The sequence below is a fragment of the Peromyscus leucopus genome, chromosome 1 (assembly GCF_004664715.2).
Source record: "Peromyscus leucopus breed LL Stock chromosome 1, UCI_PerLeu_2.1, whole genome shotgun sequence".
NCBI lineage: Eukaryota > Metazoa > Chordata > Mammalia > Rodentia > Cricetidae > Peromyscus > Peromyscus leucopus.
This window is the reverse complement of record NC_051063.1, coordinates 82173311-82195033: the sequence shown is the minus strand read 5'-3', so window position 1 is coordinate 82195033 and position 21723 is coordinate 82173311. Positions and strand designations below refer to the sequence as shown.

The window sequence follows — 21723 nt, the reverse complement described above, 5'->3', positions numbered from 1 at the left end:
ACACATCTCACACACATACACACACACATCTCACACACACACACACACACACACACACATCTCACACACATACACACACACATCTCACACACACACACACACACACACGCACACACACATATCTCACACACACACATCACACACACACACACACACACACACACACACACACACACACACAGCTTTGGGGATGTGATTTTCATACCGTTATACTCTTCCCACATAAATAACCACCTAACAGTGGCTTCTAATTTGCCACAACAATCAGCACAGTCTCAACATTGTCACCCCGAAGAAACTCCATAATCACTCACAGGCCTTCCTCATTTCTTTCCTCTCCAATTATATTTTAAGCCAGCCTTGTATTTACATAGTTTCCAATTAAAATTATATTAAAAGTATAAACATTGAGAAGTCTTGCTTCCACTCAAGTTTGCCCACTTCGGTGGCCCCTCGCTGACTCGGCCTCCATATGTGAACTTTCCTTAATTGAATTTGCTTCTTTCTAGTCTCCTTGGGCTCATTTACCATTCTTATTTTTGTCCTTGTTAACTCAAAAGTCAGTGTGCCATGCACATGCTTTTGATCACTTAACAGTATAGGCTGATGGGAAATGAAAATTCCATGGGGCCTTCTGGAAAGAACTGAGGTTGGGGAGGGGGCTGGGGGGTAGTGGGAGAGTCGATCATTAGGGAATAGTGAGCAAATAAGAGAGAATAGATCATATGTTTCCATGGAAACTGTTATAATAATTGAGCGTTCTCTTGCAGACTGGAGATGCAGCATTAAATAAATCACAGACAGAATAACAGCCTATCATAAAAGCAAAACAGAATCACAAACACCTCTGTGATCATTTAAAGCAGAGTAATCCTTTGCCACTCTCATGGCGCCGACTGTGGTTGGAATTAATGCACTTTTGTATTCCAATGCCGCTTGAACATTTTGCACAGTCTGGCTGGGTACATAGATCAGTCCCCTTCAACAGAAGAACAAGGCCAGGAGTCTGCTCTCCCCCTTTGGAAGATGAAAAGAGCCAGGCTTGGGGCTTTGCACCTCCCTCCCCCAGGGCCGCAGTATCAGATCTGGCCCAGAAAAGCACACGCTCAACAAGCACTGTGCTCATTTGCAGAGCAACTGCTGGGGACACAAGCATTTTGTCAAGAACTGTGAAAAATGACGCAAGGACCAAAGCGAGTGTGAGGCCGTGGCGTTCCGAATGTGTCGCCCAGTCCTGCAAACTTGCGGGAGAAGTACCGTGGAGCGCTAACTCATGGTCCCCAGGAAGGTTGTCTTACCTGAGCGGGGCTTGTTGGCGTGTTGGACTTTCTTAGAGATAGAGGTATCTAGAAGTTCCATGTATGTGCTGTGCATATATAAAGAGGGAAGAAACATACAGATGACCCACCGTGTTAGCGTGGCAGGTGCCTCATACAATACCTGCATAGCACAGACACAAGTCTTTTTAAAGTAAAAATGTTTGCTATTTAGTCTTTGGAAGTCTCATACATTTATGTTTATATATCATGCAGTATATATATATATATCATATTCATTCACCATGACCTTCCTCCAAATAATTCCAGTGCCCTCCACCAAGCCCCATCTCTTTCTCAACTTCATGTCCTTTTATTGTTATTAATAACCTCCTTAGCCCAATTAATGTTGCCCACATATGTGGTGGGACATCCACAGGGGCAGGGTGACTTAACCAGGGACCACATCCCCAAAGAAGAGTGAATCTCCTTCCCTCAGCAACCACCAACTACCAGTTGCTCCTCCTCTAGAAATGAGGCTTTGCCCCCCACCCCCCATCTTCCTGGTGTTGTGATCGGCTTGATCTTGTGCAGGTCTTAACCACAGCTGCAGTGAGTTGATGTGTACAACAGCCAAGCCATGTCCGGAAGTGAGCATTTCACAGTTCTCTTCCATATTAACTGGCTCTTACGTTCTTTCTGCTCCCTTTCCTGCAGTATTCCCTGAGCTTTGGATGGGGAGGTTGATATAGATGACCTGTGCTTACCTGAGAACTCAGTTATTTATAATCAGCCCTTAGACTGTTATAAGCCTTTTCATTAACCAGTACCTACAGCACAAATCTGAGAGCAACATATGTCTATGGGCGTAAATATAAATATTTGAAGGCAGTTTGACAGTGTGAGCATTTAGCAAAGCAACAACAGTATATTCCCCATGTGGGCCTATCATCTTCCAGTTATGAGCTTTTGATCAGGTGGAACTAGCCTCAAATCCAACGAGAAAGCAATTGGTTACCCTCCAAAACTATCATGCCACTATTGCACTAAGGGGTACCTCTCTCCAGGCAGGCTAGTTTTGTAGCATGCCAGGTCTAGGACTGGGTAAGATCTGCACAAAACCTTCTGGCACTGTATAAGTTAGACAGCGGGGAGGGAGTGTCCTGGTCAGTTTGAGCCAGATACAACTCTACACTACAGACTTGATGCCTCTCATCCAAAAGTGCTAAATTACAAACATCTGTTAAGTTATTAGGGCTAATACTGCCGTCTTCTGAGACTCACGTGTACTTATGGTAATGTTACATATTGTTCAGACCCTTTAAAAAAGTTACACGGGGCTGGGAAAGTAGATCAGTTGATGGCATCTGTGATACAAGCATGAGGACCTGACTTCATAGTGGTGGCATGAACTAATCCCAGCCCTGGGGCAGGCAGGGACATAATGATCCCTGGGGATTGCTGGCCAGCTAGTCAAATTGGCAAGCTCCAGATTCAGTGATAAAAAATAAGGTGGAGAGCAATAGAGGAAGACACCTAACATCAACCTTTGACCTATGCATGCATGCATACACACACAGACACACACATACAGACACACAGACACACAGACACACACAGACACACACAGACACACACACACACACACACACACACACACACACACACTCATGCACACTCACATGCCGAAAAATAAAACAAAAAAATTAGATGGGAAAGTTTTCCTCATTTTCTTATATGTCTGACTCTAAGTTGTAGGAGGTTGTGTGTGTGTGTGTGTGTGTGTGTTGCAGGGTAGAAAGAGAACTGTATCATAGGCATAGATTCACAAATACAAAGAAGTTCGAGCCCAGGCTGGGGAGACGGCTCAGCAGCTGAAGGCTTGCTGTGTAAACATGAGTCTGAACGCTGGAACCTATGCAAAGTCGGTCTTCAGTGTGCATCTGTAATCCCAGATTCCTGTGGTGACCTGAGAGGTGGAAGCGGGAGACTCTTGAAGCTGACAAGCCAGCTAGCTTGACATACACAGCGGCAAACAAGGAGACCCCGACTGAAGGTCAGAGGAGGTGACTGACCCCTGAGGTTGTCCTTGGTCTCCACACCCGCACTGTCACATGTGTATACACACACACACACACACACACACACACACACACACACACACACATTTAAAAAGAAGCTCAAACATATTACCACAAAGATCCCTGTAAAATGACATTTATTGCAACATGATTGTTAATAGAAAAATGGAAATAGCTTGAAGATCCATTCATTTAAATGAAGTTTAAGTAATAGTGGTTTATCTGAGATACATTTAAATGAAGCATCTTCCTCTGACTCTCCTTCTCTCACATTTACTCATTTTTAAACAGAAAAATTGAAAGAATTGTGTAATGAGCATCCATAATACCTACCAGGCAGATTCTGAAATTAGCAATTGACTTTCTTTGCTTTATCACATATCTGTCTGTCCATCTGAATGCCCTTTGTCAACACACTCAGTGCATTTCAGAGTCAGTGATATCTAAACTCTTCAGCATGCTGTCCATTTAACCAGGACACAATCATCTAAGGTCAAATTTACATTCAACAAAATGCACATTTCTTGAGTGTATGGTTCTGTGCATTTTGAAATAATGTGTACATTAAAGCACCACAGGACTATAAACATTAGTCAAGAAAAACCAAAGGAGCAGATTGAGTGCAGCTGTGGTATACTGTAGGCGTCTACAGGAGAGTGATTCTAAATTAAGTCACTGGAGGTCCTCCAGAGAAAGTGACTAGAGATAGCCCATGAGGATGAGTTAACTAAGCAAAGAAGGAAAGAAATAAATGAGAACTTCAGAGTGCCTCTGTTCTGACTTAGGCTACTTTGTGTAGCAGTCAGGACATGAAGTCAACTGCTGTAACAAATAGACTCTCAGAGGTATACTGACTCAGATACAATAGAAGTGAAATTTAAGTCATAAATAGTCCAAGATGGGTGTCCCTGGCCCTTCCCACTCTCTCCATATGACAATTAAAGGACAGAATTCTTCCTGCCTTACATGGGCTGCATTAGTCTCTCTAGCCTGTTCTCTACATTCAGAGGGTGGAGGGGGAGGGACGGGAGGAGGAGGAGGCTCAAGCTGCTGCTTAACGGGCTTTGTTCTGGAAGTGACATACATCGCTTCTACCCACACCCTACCCGAGAGATTTCAGTCCATGGCCACGCCTAGCTGCAAGGGAGTCTGGGAGAATAATTTTGGTGGCTAGCAAGTGGTCTCACCATTCCTGCCTGCTTGTTATCTTTGGCTGGAATTTCATGGTGTCCCAAAAGACCTTCTGACCTTTTCCTTCAGAACACCCAGTTTCTCACACCCCACAAACAACAAAACTTGAAGTGCCTCTTCCTGGGTGACATTTCCTTGTGTTCAAATCATGGGACATGCCAGGTGCTGAAGCTGCCTTTCCTGAGCCCAGCAGAAGCCAGGAATAAATCAAGTAGGAAGAAGTTAGCAGCTTATGAAATTGAAAGGAATAAACAGCGAGAGCTTAGAAACTGGGCACCCAGGTACCGCAGCCATGGTTGATAAAAACAACCCTATCTTGTTCTGTGGCTGGGTGTGCATCTAAGGTAGAAAACATGAACCCCTTCCTCTATGGCTTGACTTTCCTGGAACAGTACTCCCGAGGCCGAGTGTCTGGATGTCCCCACAGGTCTAAGAAGTGGACCTGAAGTGCCCGAGAGTCCAGAAAGTTGCCCTTCTATATCCAGAATTTAGCTGCCAAGGTGCTGACTTCTCCAGCTCAACATTCACACCACAGCAGCACACATATAGGTGCAATCACAGATTTGGTACGCCAGTTGTGTATTTATATTAATGTGTTCCAGGAGAGCCTATTAGCGAAATGTACTGAAGCTAGTGCACGAGCTGAAGTTGTTTTAAGTTTTGATGACAATGCCCAAGATCCATAAACCAAAAATGCCTCTAATCTGTAAGCCCCTTGCCCAAGGACAGATATGTCCTGAAATGCTGGAGGCTGTTGTTTATGGAGGGTAACAAACCACATGTTTTCACTGCCCTAATCAAGTTTGACCCTACTGCACTGGATGTGCTTGATCACATATAGGCGGGAAGTATTCTGGCAGGGAATATGTCAGGATGTATGTTTGCCCCTAATTGGACCTGGTGAGAAATATGTAGCCTTATGGGTTTGCCTTTGTGAGCCTCTGCAATTCGCTTTGTTCTGGAAGTGACATACATCGCTTGTCAATGTGACTTGTTGCCATTTTCTGGGAACCCTAAATGGACCTGGCCAGAGTCCATCACCCTCGCCAGTATGTAATTAAATCTTGCTTCAATCTGGCTCAAAAATTGTGGTAATGGTTTTCTACTCATATGGTGGGATTAACATTAGTACCAGTGATGAAACTGATGAAAGCTGTCTTCAAATCTTATGCTCACAAGCACCTCAGTGGCCACTCTATTTTAAAGGACGTGAAGTCTTTCTCTATAAATTGTGGAAAGTCCCAATCTCCCCTCCACTTCAGATCCTCTCCTTTAGAGGAGGTTCATGCCTTGGGATCCCTCCGTTCTTTGAGCATCCTTTCTAGGATCTGGACCCTCTTTTACTGTTGTGTGCATTGAGTGGATATAGACAGTCAAGCTGCTCCTTTGAGCAGCTTCACCAGCCACTCCATCTTCATCCTTTACAAAGTGGATCCTCCAGTTATCAGCTTCTGGAAACACCTGTCTCAGGTTGTCCTGTTACTCTGCAGATCTACCACCCAGATTTAGAGGTCATGCTGTTTGTTTGTTTGTTTGTTTGTTTGTTTGTTTGTTTGAGACAGGGTCTCTACACATAACCTTGGCTGTCCCAGAACTCATTATGTCTAGAAGGCTAGTCTTGAACCCACAGAGATCTGCCTGCTTCCGCTTCCTGAGTGCTGGGATTGAAGGTGTGCGCCACCATACCTGGCGCAGAGGTTGTACTTTTGAGAGCAGATGGTCAGCACCAGGGAGATAATTCTTTGTTTTTATAAGTGCCCACCGACATCCATCATTAATAATTCAGTCACCCAGAGGTACTTACCGAGTACTTACTGTATACCAGATTCCTTTTCAGTATAGCAGCAATGTCTGTGAACAAGACAGACAGAAGCTTCTGTCCTTCTGGACTTACACTCTATTGGTGGCGACAGTAATGGTGACAATGGTGGGGTTCTCATCACTTGGAGTTCTTACAGTGTGTCAGGGCCTTATAAACGTTCTGTATGGATTAGATACCAATTTTCCTATGATGTAGCTATGATCATTCCCCCTTTTAAAGATGACAAGACCAAGATAACAGAAGGCTAGAGTAACTTGGTGAAGTCACAAGTTTGTAAATGTCATTTAACAGGTCAGATTTGATTTGGAAATGCATAATTTATGGCTTTTATGGTGCTTAGGACATGCTGTGGTTTGAATAAAAATGCCCCCCAAAGGCTCATAGGGAGTGCCACTATTGGAGGCATGGCCTTGTTGGAGTAGGTGTGGCCTTGTTGGGAGAAGTGTGTCATTGGGGTGAGTTTTGGGATTTTAGAAGCCCAAGTCAGGCCCAGTGTCACTCTCTCTTCCTGCTGCCTGTGCATCCAGGTATAGAACCCTCAGCTGCTTCTCCAGCACCATGTCTGCCTGCATGCCACCATGTTTAGTGCCATGATGACAGTGGACTAAACCTCTGAATTGTAAGCCAGCTCCAGTTAAATGGTTTCCTTTACAAGTATTGCCATGGTCCTGGTGTCTCTCCACAGCAATAGAACACTGACTAGCACAGGATCAAAGCCAGGGCCTTGAACATGGTAGGCAAGTATCCCACTACTGTGCTACACCGCCAACCTTGATTTGGGGCTCATAATGGCTTGACGCTGAATCCACACATTCCAGCTTATCTCAGTGCCTACCGTGCCCATGTATGTGAATAAGCTAGACAGTTTCCCGGGACACTTATTTTCTCACTTCCTCCCTGAGCACCGGCTCCCCCCACTCCCCTCCCACCTCTTTTTACTTCAAGCCGTCGGCCTGAGTACTGGGAAGCTTCCTCTCACCCGCCGGTCCATAAGTATGCGTTCCCTCCCGCGCACTCTGCCCTCCTGCACAGGCTTCAGCATCGGGAGATCCTCCAGATCCCAGAGGCATCCCCAGCAGGGGTATCCATGCACTCTTGTTTCCTTTGAAGTTTTGGCTCCCATTTATTCAGTTCTTCCTAACGGTACTGCCCCGCCCCGCCCACCCCTATTCCGTTCACTCTCCCTTATCGTCTCTCGCATTCGCTGAACAAATATTGCCAGGGAGGTTCTGTGCTATGGACTTCCATGCGTTATGTGGTATTAACTATCAATGCAATCCTGCAAGATAGTTAACTGATGACAGCTCTATCGTACCTATGTAGAAATTATAAGTGAAAAGGGCTGGGTGACTTCTTCAAGATGTGATCTTGGAGAGCCGTGTGCTGCCTGGAAGAGGTGCGCCAGGACTTACGATCTGGTTTTATGATTCCAGGTGCTTCTTACCATCTTGTAATAGTACTCTTCTCCACTTTGGGGTCCACACATCTTCCCAGACTTTCCCCGCTTCTTTTCTCCTTCCCCTTCTTCCCTTCCTTCTCCCCTCCCTTCCTCCCTCCCTCTTTCCACCTCCTCCTCCACTTCAGGAGAGGTCCCTCCATGTAGTCCAGGCTACCCTGGAACTCGCTGTATACTCCAGGTTGCCTTCAGACTTAGAATCCTCCTGTCTCAGCTTCCCGGGTTCCAGAATTGCAGCTGCAGCACTCCTTATTTTGAAATAACATTTCCAAAATGGCTACCAGATCTACACAGTGGCATAAGGGTATTATGCCTCCTTCCGTGGAAAAAGAGTTAAAAAAATTCTATCCTGTGAGTACATTAATGTAGAGACAAATACCTTAATATTACATATTAAAATATTTGCCCCAGAGTTTCTCCCCTTGTGGTTTTAAGAGACCTCAAAATGCTTTTATGAGCTCTCAAGATGGGGGCCCTCAGGACTGTGCCAGGTATGATCAAGGGAGAAGCCAGCCCCAGTTTCCACACCAGCATCCCAACAGCCAGGTGCTCCACTAGAGTGCTCTGTGGACGCAGGAGAAAAGTCCAGATGAAGCATCTTGTAGCAGGTGCAGCCCTGAATTCTGACAGGAGGAAATGTCCTGAGAAGATTAAAGGGGCATTAGTTCCTAGCAATAATGGAGACCTTCTCTCCTAAAGTCTTTGAGCCCCAGCTGTGGGAGTCGATCCTAATTTTAATCTCATTAGTGGCATGTATCCACACACACACACACACAGCACATACATTAGATGTGGTTATATAACCCTGCAGACAAAAGCGCTCCCCTTTCTTCGCCCTCTTCGCTATCTTCCTGTACCATATGTTAAATTGCTTTATCACATGGCTCACAGAGAGCTGAGAGTCTCTGCTACCTGTCCCTTAATCCTCTTCCAGGGAACCTCTCGGCATTTGCTGTCTGATCTTGGCTTCCTGCCGTCTCTGTAGTTCTGTCCCAGTTATGGTGCCTCTCCCCTCCGCCCCCAAGCTTCCATATGCAATTCTGATTGTACTATGATTTTGCAGGCTCATCTTCCGAAATCATTTTCCCCGATTTCCCAGGTCTCTGCTCAACAAAGTGACTTGCCACTTCAGTCCTCGGAAGACAGTGAATTGAAAAACAAGATAAGGTCCCCCCCCCCACACACACACAAAATTAATTACATTGAGGAAAATTAAATACCAAGAACTTATGCTTTATAATGCTTCACCGCTGCAAATAGATGGTCAGGAGAGGAAAGGGAGTTGAGGACCAGAAAGATGGGGTACACAGCTGTGTATTTTGAAATGCCCAAAGGCAGGGCAGGATGGGTTCTTAACAAGAGCCCAGCAAGTATGCCTCTGCCTCAGGGGCACTCACCCACCACGCTCCTTCCCACCACTGTCCCTCTCCCTGGCCATGCATCAGTACCACCCTTTCAGCTTTTTCAGTGTTGAAATTCCAAACAGACCATTCTAGAAGTCTAAAATACCAGGAGAATCTAATGGTCTCATGCAGCTCAGGAATCCATATGATTAGCTGTGCCCAAGAAGGAGGGGACAGCCACACCTGTAGAAAAAAGACAAGGACATGCTTTCTGAAAGTGTAGTTGGTATTGTAAAGTGTATATGAGAAAGGTCTCTATGAGGAGTATTTAGATGACTAGCCTCTCTGGTCCATAAGCCAAAGGAAGAATTTCCTTTGGGTCTACATATTCTTTTAAACGTTGCCTGATTCTCTGAGGGAAAATACCACTGTATAAATCAAGTCATCTTACTGAGGGGCCATGGAGCCCATGAACACAGAAACTGCACAGAGTTTAATTTTCTAGGCATGGTGGTAAATATCTGTAAACTGAGATCTCAAGAGATCACAAGTTCAAGGCCAATTTGAACTGCATAGTGGGATTCTGTCTCACAAAAACCAAGGACTAGGTATGAAGCTTGTTGCATAGCATGTCCAGGGTGATGAGTTTGGTCCTTAACACCACAAAGCGGGGGTGAGTGGTGTTAGGGGAAGGAAATCAGAAAATTGGACTCAGGTCCAGCTTTGGAGTTTCCACAGTTCCTGTCTCCCTGCATCTCATAAGCATCTCTTTTTACCACATCAGAGATTCACAGCATGTTTTAATAGCACAACACATCTATAATCTTTTCTACAACAAACACAATAGCAGAAGTCAGACGACTAGAATCATCTAACACCCAGAGTAGCTATTTGGGATATGCAAATGAGGATGATGCGTAGGACTAGAGGTGGCATGGCCTGCTTCACCCCATCCGTCTCCCCAAGTGTTGTATTGCACATTGTGTGCTGACCACATGAAACGCCTCTGCAGAAATCTATCCTCTCCTCCGGGGCACTGGGACCACATGTGAGTATTTCTGGTGTTGTTCATTTAATTTGTGGCATGATCTAATGATGGTCTAATGAGGCAGGGCTAGCATTAGCTCCATTTTAGGGATGCAGAAATAGAGGCTCAGGCAGCGAGAGACTGGCAGTCGCGCAGCAGAGGGAGTAGAGTCACACCCAGTGAGCTCTCGCAGCATCCATTGTGTCAGTGTGATCCACTCCTGCCCCAGAGAAGCTGCAGCCTCCAGGAGCAGTGATCTGTAGTGTCAACAACAAAGCCAGTCTTGTGCTCATAAGGCAGATCAGATTATAGGGAAACAGGCTTTCTTTGTGCCACCTAATTGTTTAAATGAATGACAGACCCTTAAGGGCTTCATTTCATTGTCTTTTGGTAAAAGGCATCAATTACTGGCTTGTTTTCCCAGGAACAATCTACAAAAACAGTCAAATTAAATCTGCTTTTATTTTAGCCCTCTAGCTTTGTCAAGCTTAACGTACAACTCAAAGAAATGACTAAGCCAGACAAGTCACAAGGTTTATTTATTTATTAGGCATCTCTGGTTCTCTCTCTTTCTCTCTCTCTCTCTCTCTCTCTCTCAAAACACTTGAGGCTTCTCTTAGCAAATTTCAAGTGCACAATTCAGTACTTTGTATGTGGCATGCATTAAATCTCTAGTACTTACCTTGGAACTGAAGCTTGGAACATCTCCCTATTCCTATACCACCCCTACCTCTGTTGCTGTGAGCGAACATCTCTCAGCTCCTGTGAAATTTGATGATTTTTAAAGATTCTGTATAAGAGCCTGCATTATTTGTCCTTCTGTGTCTGGCTTGTTTCCCTTACCGTAAGGTCTTCCAAGTTGACTAATGTTTATTTTTAGCTCAAAAAAGCCTTCAATAACTATTACTGATGCATGCATTTCTAATAATGCCAGTAATTAGCAGTGATGTAGTCTTGAGGGCAGAGAGAACATTTCTTCATATTTCTTACCGTAACCCAGGTAAGCATTTCGTATTAGACCCAGTCAAGCGTCTTCATTAGGAACACAGGCAGCAGTTTCGGGCTCAAGTCTCCTTGCTTCTTCTCCACCTCTTTCCTGCAGTTTGTGGGGGTCGTCTCTCTCATCCTGCAGTGGTCTCTGTTTAAAGAGTTTGCAGGAGCCAAGGATAATCAGGCAGCAAAGACCTCCCATCTCGACTTCTCTTCACAGTTCTCCAGCTTTATCTGTGCTAGAAGGTAAAAATTCAACTTAACTACACCACAGCATCATTTAAAAAGGTTTAGGGGTGAAAAGATGGTAGTCATTAAAAGTGCATACCATGTAAACACAAATACGTGAGCTCCATCCCCAGGACCAGGTGAAATTCTGGGCATAGAGGAATACACTTGTAATCTGAGAGATGCGGGGTGGGTGGAGGCAGATGGATCTCTGGTGAGCTAGACCAGTAGAAGACCCTGTCTCAAAAACAAAAGGGGGCCAGTATGTCACATACCTTTAATCCCAGCACTCCCAGAGGCAGAGACAAGCAGATCTCTGTGATTTCAAGGCCAGCCTGGTCTACACATTGAGTTTTAGGCCAGCTAGAGCTAGATCATGAGAACTTATCTATAGTTCCAGCATTCTGGAGGCTGAGGCAGGAGAGTCACAAATTTGAGGCCAGCCAGGACTGGAGAGATAGACCCTGTCTTAAAGGTAAAGTACAACAAAATAAAGTAGCAAACTCGAAAAATGAGAAACTCATAGGGAACACGCAGCTGAAATTTCTGCAGAGGTGGCAGGGTGGTGACCTCCAGTCAGTGTATGACCTCCAGATGAGCTCGCACAGTGCACCACAGCCCTCACACACCATCCTCACACAGAAGTCTACATCAAGGCCTGCCAAATAAAAATTGCACGTGTTCTTTTAAAACAATCAAACTAACAAAATAGGACAATCCCTAAGAACTAACATCCAAGGTAGTTCTCTGGCCTCCACATACATGTTCATGTGTATCTGCACACATATGAACATGCACACACAATAAAAGTAATAAAGAAATAAGAAGTTTTAATTCTGGACGCATCTGCCACCTTGACCTCTGACACGAAAATCAGCTCGTTTCTGTTACAGATCCCCAGGCTGTATTAACAAGATTTATATTTATTTTTATTTTGTAAAGAAATTTTATTTGTTTCAAGACAGCATCTCACTTTTTATAGCCCAGGCTAACCCTTAATTCGTGGCAGTCTTCCTGCTTCAACCTCACTAGTACTGCGATTACAGGTGTGCACCACCACGCCTGGCTAAGAGATTTTTCACCTGCAGAAGTCTTTGCATAAGAATCATGGAATGGCTGACTTACGTCCCCCACCTTCTGTGTGCATGGTGACTATCATCTTTTTGTTGAGCAGACTTGAAGACCACATGGAAGAAATGATTCGTTCCACCCAGGTCTACACCCACTTCTGGTGCACACAATTTCCCATTACACCACTTTTCGGTTTTTCTCTGAGACAGGCCTCCAGTGTGCAAAGTCTGTTTGGCTGCCTGCTCTAAACAAGCTGTTAAAGGCCCTGAATCACATCTAGATTGCTAACTTCCTCTTTGCTGCCAGAGGCAAGTACACTGATGTCCCTGAGCCACGTAACTTCATATTTAACTGGTATGGCCACCATATCATATATAATTTGAACATGTGTATATGTATGCACATACACTTAGAAAACACTATCCAAGACTCAAACCAAAGGAATAGGCATTGGTGGATCAGAACTCAGAAACTTGAGGATAAGGTAGAACATGTGAGGCATCTTCATGCTGAGTGAAGCTGAAAATGAGAGGGTCTCACCCATAAAGAACTCATAAGCCTGATGAAGTCAGCAGCACCCTGAGCTCTTACTATGTGTGATGCTCGTCACAAACTGTGCATCACTGAGTCTCCATCATGGCTCTCTGAATCCTGGGTAACTGACTGTCTGTGTCTTACCCCCATATCTTAACATGTTGAAAGAACTCCTGGCTGGCATAGGTTTCCCTCCTACTCTAGGTCTTTGGCTATAAAGAATATAGTTTCTAGTTTCATTTCTGTTGCAATTTGGAGGAGAACAGGTTAATTTTAACTCCCAATTCCAGGTTACAGTTCATCACTTCAGGGAAGTCAGCAGCAGAAGCTTGAGATAGTTATTCACATGACATCCATAGTCTAGAGGAAAGAGAAGCAATGCAGGTGTATGTGCTTGCTTGCTTGCTTGTGCTCAGCTGTATTTCCCTGTTCTTCAACAGTTCGGGTACTCCTGCCTAGGGAATGGTGCTGCCCATACGGGACTGTGTCTTAATATATCACTTAACTCAATTAAGACAATATCCCACATATATGCTCATGGGCCAACTCAATGTAGACAATCCTTCACTGAGACTCTTCCCAGGTGAGTCTAGTTTAGGTAAAATTGACAAAGGTGACCATCACAAAGGACATGGTTATTTAAGTCCCTTTCTCCGCCATTAGTCCTAAGATCCAGGCTGAAAGAGGACTTTGACAAGTCTACATAGTAGACAGCATGCATCTGAGAGGCCTGGACATTGAGGGATATAGTTCCTTGCTCTCCATTAGAATTTTAGACATTGGTAGATGATCTGCCAATTCCACAGGAAGACTTTGTGTGGTGGTATTCTAATTATACTGAAATGTGATTTTGATTGTATGTTAATAAATAAAGTTGCTCGGGGGCCAGAGCTATTAGAGCCATAGACAGAGTGTGGCGGTGGTGGCGCATGCCTTTAATCCCATAGATCTCTGTGTGTTCAGGGATACAGCCAGCATTGGAGACATATGCCTTTAATACCTGGGGGGCTGTACATACAGACAGTGACGAGGAAGTCACATGTTTGGGTTTACAACCAATGAGAAGGCAGAATGACTATGAAACGACTTACACACAGGGAAATAGCTCTTCCTTTCCAGAAGCTAAGACCACTGCAGGAGGAAGGGTGAGATTTTAGCTCTGAGCTCTGACCTCTTGGCTTTCTCTTTTACATTGGTTCTGTGTTTCTTATTTAATAAGACGGTTGGTTACATCTACAGCTCTGTAGGCTACTGACTAAGCATGCAGATTCCTAGAGAGTATCTTTTGAGGGTCCCCTAGAGGACTTGTGTCCAGCTGCCTCTACATGGCTATGCCTTTCATTCTGGGCTTTGCACATGACCTCCCAGGCGTATTTTACAGCTGTAGTAGTCTGACTTTTCAAGTCATGTTCTGCCTTTCTCACATAGATGAAAGATGTGGAAAAGAGGCCATTATACCCAGGAAGGAATTTGAACCCTCTTCTTGTTCTCCATAAGTGTGTCTTTGTTTTAATAACCATGGCTTGCTCGGTGTAAAATACAGTTCTTTACATGTGTTATGCTGTTTGGACTCATGGTGACCTTGCCAGGGAGAATCTACCCTTATGCCTCTTTATTAGATGAGGAAACAGAGACAAAGAAGTTGAACTAACTTTCCCAACAATACAGAGAACAGCACATAGAAAGGCCAGAATTTGAATGTGTAACTCAGGAGCTTGAATTTGTGCCTGCGTGATTTTACAGCTCTTGTTAAATAGAAGCTTCTGGATCATCATACTCCACCTGCTGTTGTTCCATTATTTGTCATAGAGATTGTTAAGATGTCTACCATGTTGTAAAGGCACTGATGCTGAAGTTAGCCTTCATCCTGGAACCAGGATGCACCCAGATTTTTTCCAAAATTCTGCCCCTGAGTGGCTGGGTGCTCTTGGGAGAGAAACTAGACAGTGTTTGGCCCACATTGAAGATTCTGACCTTTATCATACATCCTGATGGACTACAGCCAGCTCACCTCCCTGTCATCCCCCCCCCACCCCCGCGACAGGCCTGACACAGGAAACACCCAAATATTTAGAAGATTCTGATTTAATTGACCTTGAATGTGGCCCAACCATCATCAGCTCCTAAAAGTCCTGCAGGGAATTCTGATGTGCAGTGTGGAGACTTAGTATCTCTTGTAAGTAGGTGGGGCAAAGCCTAAAGAGTGTATGAGAGAAGGTGGAGGCAGCAATTGACTTAAAGCTCAGACAAGACCATGCACCCCTGCAAGTCTTCAGAGGGGCCAGATGGGAACTGAACTGAAGACAGTTCCAGAGAACAATAAGACCATCAGGAAATTCCCTATTTTTGGTCCCCACCTTGCCAACAAGTCTGTTCCTTAGTGGACTTGGCATAGGGGATGTGGGGCACAGGCCTCAGTTTCCCCTTGGTGTCTACACTGTAGGCACAGGAGCTTTGACTTAATTACTCCCTTACTCATGCCCTTCTCACCAGACTTCTGCTCAGACATCTTATTGGCACCCTTTGTGATCAAGTTAGAGTTTGGGGACCCTGAGTCCCAACATCCATTTCCGATGCATATGTGTCGATTGAAGTCATCAGGTTGAAATCCTCCTCCATCTCTACTCATTAGGCTAGTGTCTTCGTTAAGAGTTTCTATAACTGTGATGAAACACCATGACCTAAAGCAGCTTGGGCAGGAAAGGGTTTATTTTAGCTTACAATTCTCAGGTCATACTCCATCACTGAGGGAAGCCAGTTGGGGAACTCAAAGCAGAAACATGGAGGCAGGAACTGATGCCCTGACCATGGAGGGGTGCTGCTTACTGGCTTGCTTGCCACAGCTTGCTCAGCCTGCTTTCTTATAACAGTCAAGACTACCAGTCCAGGGGTGCCTCTGCTCACAATAGGGGTGTCCGCCACCATCAATCGCTAACGAAGACAATGTCCTACAGGCTTGACTGCAGGTTGCTCCTATGGAGGGAATTTTTTCAGTTGAGGTTCCCTCCTCTCAGATAACTCTAGCTTGTGTCAAGTTGACCCAAACAGCCAGCACAGCCAGCTCTCAGATTCTGATGCCACTTCCTGTGTTGCTCTCTCCTCTTCCTCTTCTGACCCATCACAGGGGTGATAGTAAGAACACTGTCCACTGCAGCTTTTGCAAAGGTCTGTGCAAGAAAGGAATTGTCTGCAGTTCCAGGAAGAGCATGCTTTTCTGCCTGAAAACAAAGCCACTTTCCCTATAGAAAATATCAATGTTCGTACATTTTGTGTGTTGCTGGTTGTGTTAGGAAAGAGAGAAAAAGGAAAGAGGAGAAGGAGGTAAAGAGGGGAGAGGAGAGTGGGAAGGTAAAAAGAAGGTAAAATAATGCATTAAATACCTCTACTATATATACACACTCATACACAAATGCACAGACATAAGTACGGCTGTATAGTGTATAATCATCTTAACCATCTGTGTTGAGGTATAGTCTATGGGCCACACAATTCACTCATTTATGTTATTTGATCTTGAATACTCTCTCAAGTTCTTTGGGAAATGTGGGTTGACTGGAGTCATATACAAACATTAAGTAGTGCCAACTTCTAAGCACTTGAATCTCTGAGCAACCAGATATGGCGACCTAGATCTAGGGAGTTGTGGCTGCTTTTCCTCGCTCAGATCTGTTAACTCAGTGAGTAAATGCTGGTTCATTGTTGACCGTGAGCTGCATGTTAGAAATGTGAGCAATGGCAACGTAGCTGACCCCACAAAGAGAATAGCTAAGTCAGATGATGAGTACAGTGCCCATTGTGGAAAGTCCGTGGGGGTGGGGGTGGGGGTGGGGAGACACCTCTGTGGGCAAAGTGCCTGCTGCACAAGCGTGAGGGCTTGAGTTCTGATCCCTGGAACCCACATAAAAGCCAAGTATAGCAGCATGCATGTATAACCTCAACACTGGAGGTCAAGGTGGGTGAACACAGGCAGATCTCCAGAGCTTGGGTCTCCAGAGCTTAGCTGCCAGTAAATCTAGCCAAAACTGTGAACTCTGTGTTCAGTGAAAGACGCTGTCTCAGAAAAAAAAAAAAAAAAAAAAAAAAAAAGGTGATGACCAGATATGGGAAGATACCTGAAGTAGCCTCTGGCCTCCAGAGTATACTCATGGGTGAATGCACCTGCACATACACATGTACACATGCTACGTGTATGCATGTGCCCACATAGACACACAAAAGATAAGTCCGTGAAGTGAGATGAAGTGGTATCCATGACATGAGCACTCTATGCTTAGGCAAGGTAGGCAGTCAGGACCCTGCCAGGGCCACAGTGGAGTGTGAGCAGCCATCAGGAGGTCAGAGAGCAGGTGCTTGAATGCCTGAGGAGAGGGCTCCTGCATTCTCTGTGCCACAGAAAGACGGAGGAAGTTCTCAAGTAAGTGAGTGATGTGAGCTGGCTTGAGTCTTCAAGCATCCTTTGTTGTGTGGAATGTCATGTGTGTATATGTAGTGTCGTGTGTGTGTGTGTGTGTGTGTGTGTGTGTGTGTGTATGTGTGTGTGTGCGTGTGTGTGTGTGTGTGTATGTGGAGTGTCATATGTGTGTGTGGAGTGTCATGTGTATGTGGAGTGTCATGTGTGTGTGTGGAGTGTCATGTGTATGTGGAGTAAGAAGAGTGGGAGCAGAGCTAGCCAGAAGCAATCATGGGAACTTGGATCAAGGACTAACCATCCCTCGGGCTTTTCTCAGGAACGATGACAGACTTAAAACTCCATCCACTGTCCTTGCTCTCAAGCCCATAATTCTAACCCTGGGATGTGTGAAGACGACCTTCCTCAGACACACGGATGTCTCTGAGTTAAGATGAGGTTGCTCCGAATCAGAGTGGGTCCTAATGTAATGTGTCCTCGTAAGAACATCTGGACACAGACATGGGACAACAGGGAGGGACACGGTGTGGAGAAAGGGGGAAATTAGAGCCATCCATGTATCTATAAGCCAAGGGGTGCTAAGGCTTGCTGGCCGCCACCCGAAGCTGGGCGAATTCTTCCTTAGCCTTCCCCAGCAGCTGACCCTGCCAACATCTTCAGTTTGGACTGCTGGTCTCCAGAACTCTGAAGTTCTGTTTGTTTCTGTTGTTTGAAGCCACCTTGGTTTTTTTTGTTCTTTGCTGTGCCCACACTAGGAGACAGTCCAGTGCTGGGTGTTAAGTGTTCATCGTTTGCCAAACAGTGCTGAGTCAAGTTACACTTTATCCACACCCTGACCCATATGGTTCCTGAGACCACCAGCTGAGGTTTTCTTGGCATGCCCATTTGACAGGTTAGGAAACTGAGGCTCAGAAAAGCTAAGTGGATTTCCCAATGTCGCACAGCTACTTTGTGGCCAGCCTTGAATATATGTCAGACATTCTAACTCTCAAATTCACACATTCATCATTGCAGAGCATTACCCACTCTGTGGGCAGAGGCCAAGATGCTGGACACACCTCACCATGGGGATCTGGCAGCAAAGTTCACCACCACAAACTTCCCACCAGGGAGTCCTTTGGCTGCTTTTCTCTATGTTATTTACTGTCGCTGGAGTTCTGCTATTTATCCCATCTCTCCCTGAAGATTCTTGGGGAACAGATGTGGCTTGGAATTTGATAAGAACGTTACTTCAACACATCCTTTCAGTCTGTGTGGAATCCTCACCCTGGAGATGCAGGGACAGCTGGGCAAACAACCCACGCCCTCTGTGCTGGTATTAAAGTTTCTGGAAGCTCCAGGAACTGCTCGATGCAATTAATAAGAGATTTATTTTCACTTCAGGAACACGGGGGGGGGGGGGGAGAATGTGGCTGTGGCCATTGCTAGCTCGAGCTAATTATTTGCATTTTGACTTTTGCTGTCTTTGTTTCCTATGTAAGCATCACCGAAATGCCTGGGGTATGGCAGGCAGTGACTAGAATCTAAAGAACAGTTAGCAAATGCCAGTATTAAGAAGAATGTGGAAAAGGCACATTAGGGCAGGTGAGGTGGCTCCATTGTATCATCATCCCATGGTCCTGAATGCTGTCACTTCCTGCTCCTCCACTAAGGACAGACAGGAGGGTCCTGGAGACTGTGAGTGAAGGTCTGGGTGTGACAGGACATTTTAGCCTCTCAGGTGCAGGCTCTCCTCCCGTCTCTAGTCCTTCTCCTCACTTTCATCCAATCCAGACCACCTCACTGCTCCCTGTACTCTTCCATACTCTTCCATCCCAGCTTTCTCTGCAACCAGAGAGCAGAAAACCCCACCTTCTTCTGATTCTCTGCTTTGGGACATGAGTTTTCTTCGGTCCTCCTCCCTGCCTTGGCAAGGGCTGGGAGCTTGAGAAGCGTGTGAAGAACGGGGGTTTGGGGGGGGGGAGAAGGAAGTACACTGAAGTCACATCCTGACCCTGTAGCTGGATTGCTACCTGAGCCAGGAGCTCTTTTGAGGGCTCGGACAGTGTCACAAAGGTAACATCCGCCGAGATCAGGCCTGCTGTAGTAGAACTGTCTGCCAGAAGTCTTCTTCCGAAAGCATCGTACATGGCCCCACATCTGCAGTGCCCACGGGCACCACTGACTGGTAGGTGAGAGAAGGCAGGAGAAGCAAGAGGCTGGGTTAGCTCAGGAAAGCTGTTGAGCTCTGCCTGAGAGTTTTAGTGTGTGGATGCAGGACTGTGGAAGCTTCCGTAGCCGAGTTTGGTTGGACCTTTTTCTGTTAGGACGGGGGCTGAGCGGGCATACTGACATACCTGTGAGCTCCTGGGTGTCCATCCCTAGTCCATTTAGCCTCAAGTCTCTGTTGAACAAGAGGTTCACCTGTGTCAGGAGATTTAGTCTTAATCTCCTAACTTCTTTGAGGCTTCTTCTGAGGCTCAAGTGAAGCATTTCAAGATAGGAACTTGGGGTCAGGGAGACAGCTCCATGGGTAAATCATTCACTGTGCAAACCTGATAAAGTGAGCTTGATGCCTGGACCCCAGGAAGAAGGAAAAATCAACTCCTGAGAGTCACTGTCCAACCTCACATGTGTTCCATGCCGTATGAGCACCTGCACACGATACACGTAATAATAAAAGAATGAAGACAGGAGCTCTGGCCGTGTGAACCTGAGTTCAAATCACGTCCTTGCTCTGAGTGGTACTCTGGCAGGCTCTTAGCCTTCTACGCCCCAGTTTCTTAGAAGGTTCATGGCAGTGTCTGCTTCCAAGAATCGTATGGGAAGCAAATGAGAAATAACACGTGAGAACAAATAAATGCTTGATACATTGATAAGTACTCAAAAATATGGTGCTGATGAATGTTGTTTACAAAACAGATAACACAGTACATTTAGCAAATATGCCAATCAGATCACTTCTTCCTCGGGGAGGCCTTCCCAGGCAGAGTAGGTCTCCTTTGAATGTGGTCCAAGCCTTTGCTTCCCGAGAGTCTCCTCGAGGATAGCATGCACTAGCCATCGTCCCTCTGACTCAGTCAAGACTGAGGATAATAATAACATAATAAAATAGCATTGTGTCCATGCGCCACCTGCTTTGCTGACCCTGCTTATGACCACAGCTTGGAGGAAGAAGCCTCAGGACAGCAGGCAAGGCTGTTAAAACTGAATTGACTATTCCTATAATTAGTTGTCTGGTCTCTTTTCCTCCCTGAGTTCAGGGTCAAGGAATGTGCCTGCTAGATTCTTGCTGCATGCCCAGCAGGCTCTTACAGAACAGGACACACTGAAGGAATAAAGGAGTAGGTGTCTCAAACCCAGGTTTATCTATCTGTCCTTCCACCCATCCATCCATCCATCCATCCATCCATCCATCCATCATCCCAACTGCAGTTTCCCCTCCCTCTTCTACTCCCATTTCCTCCTCCTACCTCCCCCTCCCAATCTATTCCTCCTCTGTTTCTGTTTAGAAAGGGACAGGCCTCCCATAAGTATCAACAAAGCATGGCATATCACCTCAATTGATTTTTTGTATTTTTGGTATTTACTGATTATCTAATACATGTCTGGTGCTTTTGAAGATTTAGAGTTACATCAGTGAATAAAACAGACAGTGAAACTTGCTTCTAAGGGGTGATTATCATTCTAGCCATGTTGACTGGCATTGTTATTTATGGATGTCCCAAAGGGTTCAATACACACTCATCTTTCCTAGAATCATCTTCTGTTGATAGGACTTAGACATTCAAAGTGTGAAGTGGCTACAAAGTGTTATTCATTGTCTCCAGGTTAACACAACATGTCTGTCCAAAGCTGGGATGGGTTTGCATGGATTCTGGGTACCCACAGTTGTCCCTCAGGCCTCTTCTAATGGTGCTGATACACTTACTGTCTTCCCCCAGGTCATGCTCTCAGAGCGGAAGGGTACAGATGAGCTCTATGCTGTGAAGATCCTGAAGAAAGACGTAGTGATCCAGGATGACGATGTGGAGTGCACAATGGTGGAGAAGCGGGTGCTGGCCTTGCCTGGGAAGCCACCATTCCTGACTCAGCTCCATTCCTGCTTCCAGACCATGGTAACTGGTCCAGTGCTCTGGGAAGTCACTTTGGCCAGTAGTGATATCTTTACAGTAGCCATCCCAAGGAGATACTGGGCCTTTGGTAGTGCCTGAGCAGTTTTCCTGCTGGGAGCTGAAGGATGCTGGCCCCACAGAAGTCAGCTGACAATTCCAAAGGTTGCCACTGAATGCTGTCCCCCAGACAAATAGTTTTATAACCAGACAAGTCAAGCCTTT

At 45.5% G+C, this 21723-nt stretch overlaps 1 protein-coding gene across 2 annotated transcripts in view; it reads left to right on the top strand.

The window, feature by feature from the left end:
• Prkcb (protein kinase C beta) overlaps positions 1 to 21723 on the top strand; it is a 333907-nt gene that overhangs the window by 247581 nt on the left and 64603 nt on the right. For both annotated transcript variants that reach the window (XM_028867864.1, XM_028867863.2), the window contains exon 10: positions 21331 to 21504. In XM_028867864.1, the coding sequence (XP_028723697.1) occupies positions 21331 to 21504 (174 nt within the window). The remainder of the gene's footprint in view (positions 1 to 21330; positions 21505 to 21723) is intronic.